The sequence below is a fragment of the Phocoena phocoena genome, chromosome 4 (assembly GCF_963924675.1).
Source record: "Phocoena phocoena chromosome 4, mPhoPho1.1, whole genome shotgun sequence".
NCBI classification, from domain to species: Eukaryota; Metazoa; Chordata; class Mammalia; order Artiodactyla; family Phocoenidae; genus Phocoena; species Phocoena phocoena.
In genome coordinates, this window is record NC_089222.1 from 58294630 (window position 1) to 58308017 (window position 13388).

The 13388-nt window shown below is 35.5% G+C and overlaps 1 protein-coding gene and 1 pseudogene across 1 annotated transcript in view; both read left to right on the top strand.

Annotated features, from left to right (window-relative positions):
• Positions 1-357: 357 nt before the first annotated feature.
• LOC136123028 (U6 spliceosomal RNA) lies at positions 358-456 on the top strand (annotated as a pseudogene).
• Positions 457-12680: 12224 nt separating this feature from the next.
• Positions 12681-13388, top strand: part of PIK3CA (phosphatidylinositol-4,5-bisphosphate 3-kinase catalytic subunit alpha) — a 30367-nt gene continuing 29659 nt past the window's right edge. Inside the window, exon 1 of the mRNA XM_065876112.1 lies at positions 12681-13032. Within this exon, the coding sequence (XP_065732184.1) occupies positions 12681-13032 (352 nt within the window). The remainder of the gene's footprint in view (positions 13033-13388) is intronic.

Below are 13388 nucleotides of genomic sequence, written 5' to 3' on the forward strand. Positions count from 1 at the left end.
AAAAGAAAGAATACTTGAAGAGATTACTATAATGGCCTCTAAGAAAGGTAACCAGTTCAAGGAAAAGTGTGAGATTGTGATATTGGGACTAAAGGTTAATAGCAAGGGCAGATAAATACCTAGACAAAAATGTCAGGGACCTATGTATTGATATGATAACCAAGGTTATGCAGTACATCTTCGGCCAGATTTCCCCAGTCTAATCTAAATTAAAAACTAAAATATATTTTCATGACACTGTATTATACTGATGCTTAATTTTGTAATACAGCCATTGGGGACTATGCCTTAGGATGAATGAAGCTAAAGGTAAGACCCTTCTAGTATTTTTAGTAAAAGTTCATTGGATAGTACCTGTTTCCACAGAAAATATACTAAAATTAGAATGACAGCAGAAGACTAGCATGGTCCCTGTGTAAGGCTGATACACACATTCAAGAAGTACTCCATATTTTTAAGTTAATGTTTTTATTTGACTCACCAGCAGGCTGTTTTCCTGCCATAAAGGAAATTGGTGGAGTCCAGTTGTACTTTCTTCTTAGCCTGTGAGTATTCCCAGAATCACCACCATCATCATTGCAGCACATTCCAGACCTTGTCATTCAATTTTGAAAATATTGGCCTTGCAGCAGCCAGTTACAGCAATGATATATAAATATATGCTTTGTTCATTATTTGTGTGTGGTAGTATGTAATAATAGTTACAGACACCATAGCTTAAGTTTAATGACACTGCATAAAACTCAGGAAGTAGAGAAATCCATTGGAAACTGTAGAACATAATGAAGCTTTATGATTGGCCCCTCATTCTCTCTCCTAGATAAGTTTGGCCTTGTGACAGATAGTACAATCTATAAAATTTGGAATGTTAAGTTGGTAAAAAATGAAAATAATACTACCAAAGTAAAGAGACTTTCTATGAAATATATCTGGATGCAATTAGGTGAATATATTATGTCTGCTAGTACCCCTAGTCAGAGTTGCTAGCTCCAACTTTATTGGATCAAACTAGAGTGAAAATTTACTGTTTTGGTATTTAGGGTGTTTTTTTCCTTTCTCTATGGATTCTAACTACTTGTTCTGTACAAGGAGGATAGAGCAACTCATTTTACTGAGAAATCTGTAGCTGACACAAGTTTCACTTTGTTTATAATGATAGCTTAAGACTTGTTATGCAGGACTCATCTTTTCATCATTGTCAGGAAAGACCATAAGGTTAATCAGTGGGGTGCAGACAAGTTTCAATACATCTAGACACTAGAGAGGTACCACCAGAAGGAATAGTAATTGACTAGAAGTCCCAATAGTGACCAAATTATGTCTTTATCCTCTGACATAAGGAAATAAGGTAGCTGTTCATTCTTGATAAAGAGAAGACAAAGAACAGTGTGAAGCAAATGTTTTCCAAAAGTTCATCTGCCCTCACCCATAGTAGCAGGAGAGCTTGAAAGATGACTGTTGAGATATTCAAAGCCACGGAAAGGCTTATGAGGGCATTATGCTAAACCAGAAAGAAACAAAAATAAAAGAGGAAAAGCCATTTGTAAACTTCAGGAAGAGAAGTTCTCATTCCTGATGACTTACGGAAACATCTTGCCTTCAGCTTATTACAGGTCTTTAAAAGAATCAAGTCAAGTGAGCTAGAAGACACATTGCTATTGTTACCTTTTTCTAGATGTTTTAATTTAATTAAGATGTTTACTGAAGATATTCTTAAACTCTTTAATGAATTTATCTAGATGGGCCCTGGATGATGTACTCTTTTGTCTCTTCAAAGGAGTACATCCAAGTCCCTGATAGGTGTTAGCTTCATTAGCGTAAAAAAGAGTGAAGTTATGTTTTGTGAAGCCCCAGACTTTTGAAAGAAAAAGAGGGAGAATTAATTTTGATACTGACTTTAAGTTGGAAAGTAGATCCCTTTTATACTTTTTTAAATGAACCCATCAATCAAGAAAGGAACAGTGTGTAGTTAGCATCATCTATATAACTCCAAGTAATAAATAGTAATAAATAGACTTTCTTTCTGAAATATATGGGACATGAGTCTCATTTGTAAAGGGGAATTAGAAAGGACTGTGAGGCCTATTTTTTGGTTATCATCAGTAATAAGTTTGGTTATAAACTTTGACTTCTAAGAGATTAAGATTTCAGGACCTTTTCTCTTCATCTTCCATGGGAGCTAAAATTTTTGCTTAGCAGGAAATTGGAGTAACATTTCAAGAACTGCTCCATATTTTGCATTTCTTTGTAGTAGGCCATGCTTCCTTACTGGGCTGTTCTCTTCATTGATCTCACATTGGTTAAATTTTCATGGAGGCAATCAGGTGCATAATTAAGCTTCTGTTTTCACTGTTGTGTTGAAGTATACTCTTGACTCTTAAATGTAAATACAGCTGCTAAACGTAAATATAGAGTTGTTTCTCTCTGTATATAAAAGATACTACTTTGTAACCATTTTTCAAGGAAAGTATCTTTTTTCTCATTAAAAAATTACCCTTTACATTATACCAAATTTTCTTTAAGTATCGCTTCTGTGAACTAAATAGTATCTTACTAAATGTACATGAGCTATGTTGTTGGTTTTTAGCCCCAAAGATCATCGAACATCACTGCTTATTTCCAGTCAATCCAGATATGATTAAAAGGCATTTATTTTAACATGAAGAGAAAGTCGGTAGTATGGTCTATTTCATTCCCCTTTACTTCTTGCTTTCCCTCACTGGTCATTATTTTTTTTCAGTCCAAAGAGCCAAAATTACTTGTTACCATGACTTTGAATTTTTATTTCTATTATTCATTGCAATTTTCCTCCTTTTTCTTTAAATGAGAAAAACCAGTAGAATCTCATGTGTAAACTTAAAGAAGTAGATTTTACAAATTATGTATAGCATAATTCTAAAATAAGAATTTTTGTATTTCCAGCTGCTTTTGTCTTGTGTCTCTTGTGTTTTATCATTATTGAAATATGTTAGATGACCATTTGATGTTTATGCTCTGCTGAAAATGTACGGACTGAGTTAAACAGGCCTCATCCTTTAGGAATTTCATGTTTCAGTGAGAATACAGAGACAAATACAAAGATGGGGACAGAGACATCTGTACAGATATCAAATATATCAATAAAATATTCCGCATCAAAAAATTTTTTTTATCATTAAAACAAATATCTTTCATCTCCTTACAATAGGCCTGAAACAATAAAGTTGTGTCCCTTTCTGGACACATGGATCTAGATAGCATTGATCCAGTAGATAAGAGAGAGGGAACTTTTATTGAATTTTTATGCTCCAAGCACTATACTAAGGATTTTTTTACATGTATTATCTCATTTAATTCTTATAACATCACTATGAGGTAGTAACTTTTTTTTTCACTTTGTGCAAATAAAGAAACTGACTGAAATTTCCTCTCCTGGGGAAGTCTTAATAATTGCAGAGTTCTTCGTAGGGTCAGCAGAGCTGAGGGTGATGGAGTGAGCAGTGATCTGAACCAAAGCAAAACCCTCAGGTTAGACCATTTCTGCTCTGCCATTAAAATAAGACTGTTTTCATATATGCTACTAAATACTGAATAATACCATAATTGAAAAAACGTAGAGGTTTCTAAAACGTTTTCAGGTTCCTTGGTTATTTGTTTGTTACAGGTGTTAAGATGTTAAAGCTTAAGTCACCTGGTTAGATTCTCTTTATGGAATGGTTAGCTTTGTTCGTTTCTTTGGGCAGAAGGAGGCACCCTTAACCGTGTCCACCTGTGTTACCAATGCTTGCTATTAGTCACAAGGTGGCCTGATTAATAAAGAGGAATCAAAGAATTGGAATTTACTACTCTTTTCTACAAATAGAAAAACAAGGCAAGCTATTAATGTATTTTTTATTTGAAGTATTATTCATTAAGTGAATGGGAATTCTAGAGTTACCTGATTTACAGTTTACTTCTGACTGCCTGCTGCCTGTTTTACATGAAGCTGTGATAATCTGTCTTGACTCCCTCACAAAGATGAGAAAAATATTTTCTGGAAAACTGTGTCAGTGTGGAATCATTTGTCCTATTAAATTGTGTGCTACTATGAAATATCTCTTATTGTGTTTTCCACATTGTTTAACTATATTTACTTCATAATCCTATCCTCCCAATTTTCACCTCTATTAATATTTAGGCCCCTTTGAGCTTAAATTTTAAGAAATTTTAATTTATCCTATCACACAGTAAAATTTGAATTTTTATAAGCTCAAACTGGGGAAATTAGTGACTATATTTTGAGATTTGGTATGTTTTCTTTATGTATCTATATAAAATATGAAAATTATAATTATAATTTAATAATCTAAGATCAAATATTTATTAATCTGTATTTCACCTTATTAATGACTTATGTTTGTTTACCACATTTTTTTTAGTTAAGTGCTTTTTTATTAATTTATTTACTTGGCTGCGGCGGGTCTTAGTTGCGGCACATGGGCTCTTCGTTGCGGCGCTCAGGCTTCTCTTCTAGTTGTGGCGCACAGGCTCTAGAGTGCACGGGCTCAGTAGTTGCAGCACAGACTTAGTTGCCCCATGGCATGTGAGATCTTAGTTCCCCGACCAGGGATTGAACCCGTGTCCCCTGCATTGGAAGGTGAATTCTTAACTGTTGGACCACTAAGGAAGTCCCTGTTTACCACATTTGATTCTGCTACACATTTGTTCACATTTATTGATAATCAAAAATCTGTTAGTAGAGGGACTTCCCTGGTGGTGCAGTGGTTAAGAATCTACCTGCCAATGCAGGGGACACGGGTTTGAGCCCTGGTCCGGGAGGATCCCACATGCCGCGGATCAGCTAAGCCCGTGTGCCACAACTACTGAGTCTGAACTCTAAAGCCCACGAGCCACAACTGCTGAGCCCTTGTGCCACAACTACTGAGCCCAAGAGCCACAATTACTGAGGCTGCGTCCCACAACTACTGAAGCCCGCATGCCTAAAGCCCATGCTCTGCAACAAGAGAAGCCACCGCAATGAGAAGCCCATGCACCACAACAAAGAGTACCCCCGCTCTCTGCAACTAGAGAAAGCCTGCGTGCAGCAACGAAAACCCAATGCAGCCAAAAATAAATAAATTTATTTTTTTAAAAAACCCATCAGTATAAACATTGCTGACCTAGACCTTAATTGTCATTATTTTAAAAATCCATTAGCAAGACCCTTCCTAAGCCCATCTATGGACCTCATGTTAGGGAACGCTTATGTTATATAATGCATTAATTAAATCTCTGAAATGTATTTTCATAACACCTTTTTTATAGCACTACAAATTTAATGGTGAAAATGAATTGCATCACCTTCTAAAGGAATTTAAATTTTCTATATCCTGGTCATGAGAACTTGATTTTCCAACCCGAAGTTGTTAAAGTCTGTCTGAATCACTAAAAGAATGAGTTAAATCTGTTTTCTCATGATCTGCTTGTAAAGGTTAGTGAAGGACAGCACTTTGAAAGAAATGGATAATACGCATCCTTCCAGAGCTCCTGTATATTACAGCTGTCTGTTTGGACTCACTCCAACAACAGCTCAGTGACTCTTAAAGGAAGAGAATTTTAGAGGCCCTAACTGGGGCTCAGAATAATTGTACTGAAAGAAACTTGCTTCCCATGCATAACCACTGCAGTGAAATTTGTTTAAAATGGTTTCTTATCCCTTAAATCCAATTGATCTCTCAGTGCTTTTGATTTTCCTTTACAAGGTATCTTCGTCTATCTCTTTTCTTGCTTATTACTGTTGCTACCACTCTTTTGTTCAGGGCCTTATTACATTTTCCCTGGGATAATTTCCTACTTACTCATTTATGCTGTAGGATTATAGTGACCCAAATAAAGACCCTATCCTGGAAAAGTTCACAGTCTATCAGGAAGTCAAACATGGATGTAGATAATATAATAATAATGTATTAAGGTACAGCTATAGAAATACATAAGAGGCTGGGTAACATTAAGAAAGGAAGTAATTAACTCTGGAAATATTAAAGAGATTAATCAAACCATGGAATTACTGAGATTTAAATCATGTTATTTCTGTAGTAAGTGTAGAGGCAAGTTTTTGTTCTCTTGTTCTAAATAAACTAAATGTTCATTTGTAATTTTTTTAAAAAACAGAAAAGTTTATTTTCTAGTTAATGAGCAAATAGATGCAGCTGAGATGCAACAGTGGCAACTGAGTTAGCCACAAAACTACTTTAATGTTTTCCTGTTGACCTATCTGAGAATGAGGGTAGAAAATATCTTGTCAACATATGTCTAAATAGATACACATTTGTAAATGTGTCAGTGAAATCAGATAACATTTGCTAAATGTATCAGTTAAATAAAAAAATGATGTTTGTAAAACCTTTGGTCATTCAACATTTATGCAGCTTCTATATTTTGGGACATATATATCTAGAAAATACAAGGTGCTTATTTTAGCAAATTGTGGCTGTTTGGGGTGATTAAGCTGCAATCGAGTCCGTATAGATATCCCCTAAATTTGCAAGTGTACACTTAAAAATAGCTTTCTTATTTTTAATGACTTTCTGATGCAGATGTAATATATTTTAGAAACAAATAACTATTTTAAACATAATATACTTCTGAAATTAAAATCTGAATTAAAAATATATAAGATATGCTTTATGTATATTTTAAAGTAATCAAGTTAGAAAAGGTCTCTGCTGTCTTAGCCAGTGTTTATAGAGACTCATAATCCACAGTCAACTAATAGTTTTCTGTACTCTGCTTTCGTGATATTGACTCTAGAGTATTGTACTAGATTTTGGTTGCTGCATTTTGAGATGAATATTATTAGCAAAAGAACACATCCAGTGATGGCAAAGAAGATGACAACAAACTGTCTCACCTGAATTATGGTTAAAGGAATTGGGATTAAAAGACCTAGGGAAAATTCTAATCTCTGTCAATATGTGAAGAGATAGAGAAGGCAGAACTGTTGGAATAAAGAAGTTTAGGAATAACAACCTTTAGGAATAACTTTAGAAGTGCTTCACAAAAACTTCTACATCAGTTAGTGAGCTCCTAACACTGAAAATATTTAAGTGACTTATGAGATACTTTAGCATTTCAAGATTTTAACTTCACTGGCTTAAAATTAATGTCTTTGTTTTTGTTTTCAAAGTACTTAGATTGAAAGTATAGGGTTGTGGTTGTAAAGATAGGGTTGGGATGACTTATTAGCCATCGTGCATTTAGAAAATTCTCCAGTTGCTATCAAGTAATTCTGATACCTTTTCAGAGGTAGCAAACTTTTTCTGTAAAAAGCCAGATAGTAAATATTTTAGGTTTTGCAGGCCACATGGTCTCTGTAGCACCTGCTCAACTCTACTGTTGTAGTGCAAAAGCATCGTTGACAATACGTAAACACGGTTTATTCGCTGTGTTCCAATTAAACTTTATTTACAAAAGCAGGTGGTGAGTTGGATTTGGCCTGTGGGCCATAGTTTGACAACCCTTGCCTTAAATGATGAAATCTGGAAATAACATTTTAATATAAATGGAGAAAGGCTTTCAATTTAGGAGTTAAAAACAAATTGTCAAAATGTCATTGTCTTTTTGGGCTGAAAGTGCACACTAAGTATTCAAAATACTGAATTGCCCATTGAAGTAAGAAGCCTAAAAGTCAAGTGACAGTGGAGAGTCTGAGACTATTTTCTACTGTTCATTTCTGCTGCATATTTTGTCCTTAAAGGTGTGTTTACTCCTGCTGAGCAATATCATCCATCCCGCATGGACTGCTAATGCAGACAGACCCAACCCCTACCAAGACATAAATGCAGGTTCAGGCCTTCTAAGAACAAAAAAGACTTTCAGTGCCTCCTGCCCAAGCACAGTAATTTTTAACAGTAATTTTAATACCAGAACAAGGAAGTAAACAGAAGTCCCTGATCAGCAAGTTATCTGTTACATGTTTTGTTCTAACCTCATAAAGTAGAGGTTCTCATATCATCATTTGGTCTGTTGGCCTTTAGCTAATAGACTGTTAGAAAACGATGATCAAATGTGGATGCTGAGTAGAAATGAATAACAGAAGAACAGGAGGCTACTCTCATAAGGCAGTCTGGCCACAGCTGAGAAGTGACCATTGACTGCTAGAAAACCAGGGGATGAGAGTGTTTTTAAATCAATCTCCAATTGGTTTTAGGGTCAGAAATACCCTCAGACTCCTTAGTAATACTGAAAAGCTTTGCTATCTTGTATTTTCATATACCACAGTAGTTCATTTTATAATGAGGACTGTAATTCATCAAGAAAAGGGTAAGTTGTGAAATATATTTATATATACTCTTTTAGGAAAACAGAACTGCCCCAGTTGAAATAACTCATTATGAGATATATTTAAAAATTAGGATAGGGCTTCCCTGGTGGCGCAGTGGTTGAGAATCTGCCTGCCAATGCAGGGGACACGGGTTCGAGTTCTGGTCTGGGAGGATCCCACGTGCCGCGGAGCAACTAGGCCCGTGAGCCACAACTGCTGAGCCTGCGCGTCTGGAGCTTGTGCTCTGCAACAAGAGAGGCCGCGACAGTGAGAGGCCTGCGCACCGCGATGAAGGGTGGCCCCTGCTTGCAGCAACTACAGAAAGTCCACGCACAGAAACGAAGACCCAACACAGCCAAAAATAAATAAATAAAATTAAATTTTAAAAATTAGGATAAGCAAAACCAATTTATTTCCTAACAGTTCTGAATAATTGCGATTTGTCAGTATGTGACTATTTAGTCCTGGCATTCTGAGCTCCAAAGCCCAATAGAGTAGTTCCTTGACTCTTAAAGTGTTTTCTTTTTAGCAAATACATTTTTGTCACCTCAGACCTCCAAATTGTATAGATTCATATTTTAAATATTAATCTTAGAGTGATTTATCCCTCTCTACTGCTTTTCAAATAAGTTTTTCTTTGTAAATAGGTTATGCCCATACGTTTGGATAATTCCACCTTCTTTATCAACATTTAATTTTTTCTGTAGTGTAAAGGCCATTTATTTAAAACATTACGTACTCTGATTTCTTAACTTTAGGGATTTTCCTCCAAATTTGGGAAATTGAGAAAATTAAGTTTTTACACCTTGGTTTAATGTTTATTTGGTTATATCCTATATTTAAAAACAATTTTCTTAAGAAATCTGAATTTAAAAATCATGAAAAAAATGTCATGCCATTCTTGTGTTCAAAATACTTCAGAGAGTCCGTTTTACTTAGAGTGTACTATATAAAATTCAAACTCCTTAAAATGGAGTCTGCTCACCTTTCTGGCCCCTGCCTACCTCTCACCCCTCCTTCTTTATCACATATCCTACCTATTCTCATGCACTTCATACTCAAGTAATAAAAACAGCTTGTATTGCTGGTAAAAGGTGCATTCTTTCATGGTCTGTGACTTTGCACAATACTCTTGTGGCAATCTAAAACACCCTCCTCATCTAGCTCTCCCATGTCCAAGCCACCTCTTCTCTGCAAAGTCCCTACTAATCTGTAATACTCAGACTTTACCTCTGTGATGCCTTCCCTAGCCTCCTCAGGCAGTTGGAGATTTCCTGTGACTTTTCCAAAGTTCATATTCTGTCTTATAACAATTTTCCATTGTTAAAGTTGTTCCTGTGTCTTGTCTTTCCCCAGTAAACTAAACAACCAAAGAGAAAGCATCTATTTACCATTGTTTTCATACTATTTAACCTAGAACCTGGCACAAGCAAGTATTTCTCCAAAAAGGAGGATTCCTCACACCTAAGCCATAAATAGCTGTACCAATTAAATGGGGATACTAGGAGTTTGGGGAACTAGAAGCAGCTGCAAAAGTACCAGCATCTGAGCCACATTCTAAACTCATCTGTGAGCCTTGCAATACCAGTGCTACCTTCAAGTTTCAGCACTTGACATTGGTGCTGCTTTATGAAGCTGAAGCTCCTTATTTACTTGCTTCCCTCTGTAAAAGAACCCAAGCCCCTTTTTCCCATCCCTAACTGATGCTAGTCCTGAATAGTTCATAATAGCTTGAAAAGATAATATGGGTATACTTAACAGGTTTATTAATAATATTTAACATTTTTGAGTGCTTACAGTGTGCCAGTCTCTTTGCCTACATGTTTTTCACATGTTACCTCATCTAATACCACAGTCTGATGAAGTATATGCCATTATCCCAACATAACAAATTGGGGCAGTGGGTGGCAGGGGTGGGGAGTGATATTAGGTGCCGTGAGATGAATTAAACTGTTCAAGGCCGTACAACTATTAACTAAGGCAGACAGAATGTGAATCCAGTGTAACTTCAGAGCCCATTCTCTTATTTACCACCAGTGCACATTCCTGCCATAACTGAAGCCCAAATAGCAGCATGGTCATAACGTACACTTTGAAATCATCTAGACCTGGACTCAAAATCCATATCTAACATTTACTGGTGGCGAATAACTTTACTTTTCTGACCTTCGGTTTTCTCATATGTAAAATGGTTATTACCTACACCAAAAGGGTTATTGCCTGCATAAGTGCAAGATGCATACTAAATACTAAGTGTTAGCTCCATTTGCCTCTTCTACACTTCTGTTCTTGTGAGCTCTGAGGTAATGGTTTGAACAGAATAAGGCCTGGCAGAAGACAAATAAAGTTAGCTTCCTCTCTCTTCTGTATAGTACTACCAGAGTGTCGACCAGTGCCTGCCTTCCAGGATCGCCAAGTGTTTTATAGCTGTGATTGCATTTATTCTCTTAATGAGAAGGGCATGTCTTGAGTATTTACTAGTTGTTAATTGCCCATAAATATACTATAGTAGAATAAGGATTAGAATCAGTGATCTCCTGTTGTACTAGACTTCTCTTTTGCTAATTCTTAGGAAACATATGGGACTCTGGGGGTTGTTATTTATTATATATAAAATAGTTGCCCGCATGATTCCATAACATAGATCAGTTAGTGCCATTCAACAAAGAAAACTATAAACACAGCTGCTGTTTTAGTGTGGTTTGTGGTTTGGTTTTGTTTCTGTTTGAACTTTTTTGTGCAGGCAGATCATCATTTAAAAGTAGTCATTTGGCATTTTCCCTTGCATTCTTCAAATTTTTTTGTATGTTTTTAAAAAGCTTAGCTTAAGTCAGTTTATAATTATGCACTCAGATTGATCCATCTGGTCTTTTTGCTAGCCAATGAATTTTCTTTTAAAAGTATAGAAAATAGGATAATTATATTTTAAATCCTATAACTTCAGTGAGTCCCTTTTATAAATTTGAAGAAAATATTTTCAGGTATTAAAAAATAATTTTTTATTCCTTATTATCTTTCAATTGATTTCTGTATTTCCAGAGGTAGGGAGAGGGCTTGAAATTTCTCCTATTTCCACTCCTCACCTCCTTCATATGTTATAACTCTGAAGCATACCATAAACACTTGTTTGCAACTGAGAATGGGTACAGCAGAAATGTCTGATCAAAATAGGTTCTATTGTTCTCTCTAGGTTGCACTGGCTGTGAGGAGAAAAATGGATTGTAGGGGGCAAATGTAGATGTAGTAAGACCATTTAGGCCTTTGCAGTGGTCCAGACAAGAAATAGTAGTGGCCCGACCCAAGGTATTAAGAGATTCAGGATATAGAATTAACAGAATTGGTTGATGGATTAGCTGTTGGCGAGCATGACATAAAGGAGTCAGAGATAGGTTTCTGGATTAGATATATCGTGCTCCTCACCTCTTTCTCACTGTGTTTGTTCAGCTCCAGCTTATCCCTAAAGAATTTAGTTTATATGTTACCTCCTATGGAAAACTTTCCCACTCCAACTTCCATTAAGTTAGGTGACCACTTTATGTGCTTTTATAGCACTTGGCACTTCATGAGAACATTTTTTTCTGTTTTGTACCTGTGAATTTATTACCCCACACCCATATACACATAACCTTCACACCCTTGACTTTGTCTTGTGAGGGCAAGGGCCATGCCTGTATTACTTATCATCATATTCCCAGCACCTAACGTGGTCCTGGGGACAACATCAATACATTTTTGGTGAATAAACAAAGTGTCATTTATAGCTATTGTCTACAGTGCCTGATAGAGTAATTGAATGCGTAAGCTATCTGGGCTCTTTTTTGATTCATTCCTCCTGCTTAACTTTTATTTCTTCTTTTATTTCTTAATATCTCAGACCTTATTTTTTCTTATATCTTTACAGTTTAGCTTACTGAATAAAAGAAAATATAAACAGCAAGAAATAAAATTTTGTTTTGTGGGTTTTGACAGTATCTTCCAAAGGAACCCCTAAGGTTGTTGACATCTAAAATAAATGAGGGCAACTTACTATTTATTCTCTCCATAGCCCCAGCTCTGTCTTGTTAAGAACTGACTTTAAAAGTCCATTCAAATAAAACTTTTGTTATTGAATGAATTTATTAAATACAAGTGATTTTTTTTCTAATTTCTGCTTTGGAATCAGTTCTTCTAGCCTAATTAGGAGCAACAATCTAAGATGAATTGTAATTACTTACCCTAATCATTTCAAACCACAGAAAATGAATTTTTGCATTTAGTAATACCATAAATGTATTCTTTAATGGTTGTTTCTCTTTTAACATATGTTTTCTTTCTTTGGTTTAGATTTCTGCTTTGGGACAGCCACGCATCTAATTCCTTAAAGTACTTTTATATGTAAAACTTGTAAAGGATCAGAACAATGCCTCCAAGACCATCATCAGGTGAACTGTGGGGCATCCACTTGATGCCCCCAAGAATCCTAGTAGAATGTTTACTACCAAATGGGATGATAGTGACTTTAGAATGCCTCCGTGAGGCTACATTAATAACTATAAAGCATGAACTATTTAAAGAAGCAAGAAAATACCCTCTCCATCAACTTCTTCAAGATGAATCTTCTTACATTTTCGTAAGTGTTACCCAAGAAGCAGAAAGGGAAGAATTTTTTGATGAAACAAGACGACTTTGTGACCTTCGGCTTTTTCAACCCTTTTTAAAAGTAATTGAACCAGTAGGCAACCGTGAAGAAAAGATCCTCAATCGAGAAATTGGTATGATAAAATTTTGAAATGGCCTTGTCATTCTATTCCAAATGCAAATAACTATGAAGCTTAACTATTTTCTCATTAGTAAAATATTTTGTCTGAACTGGTTAATTACCTTTGTAATCTTAAATAAATAGATTTCAAAATAAAAATCATTACACATCTAAAGTTTTTTTGACTGTTAGGCTGAGGAACTGTTTTTAACACCTTGGTATTATTCTGTAAAGTTTTCTTTAAGAAGTATCATTTGTAGGGATGATTTATATTTGTTATATCCCAGTTTTGTTTTGTCTTTTAAAAAATAATTGATATGAATAATGTTTGCTACCTTTGCTCCAAATTGCTGAACAGATGTTTTATAT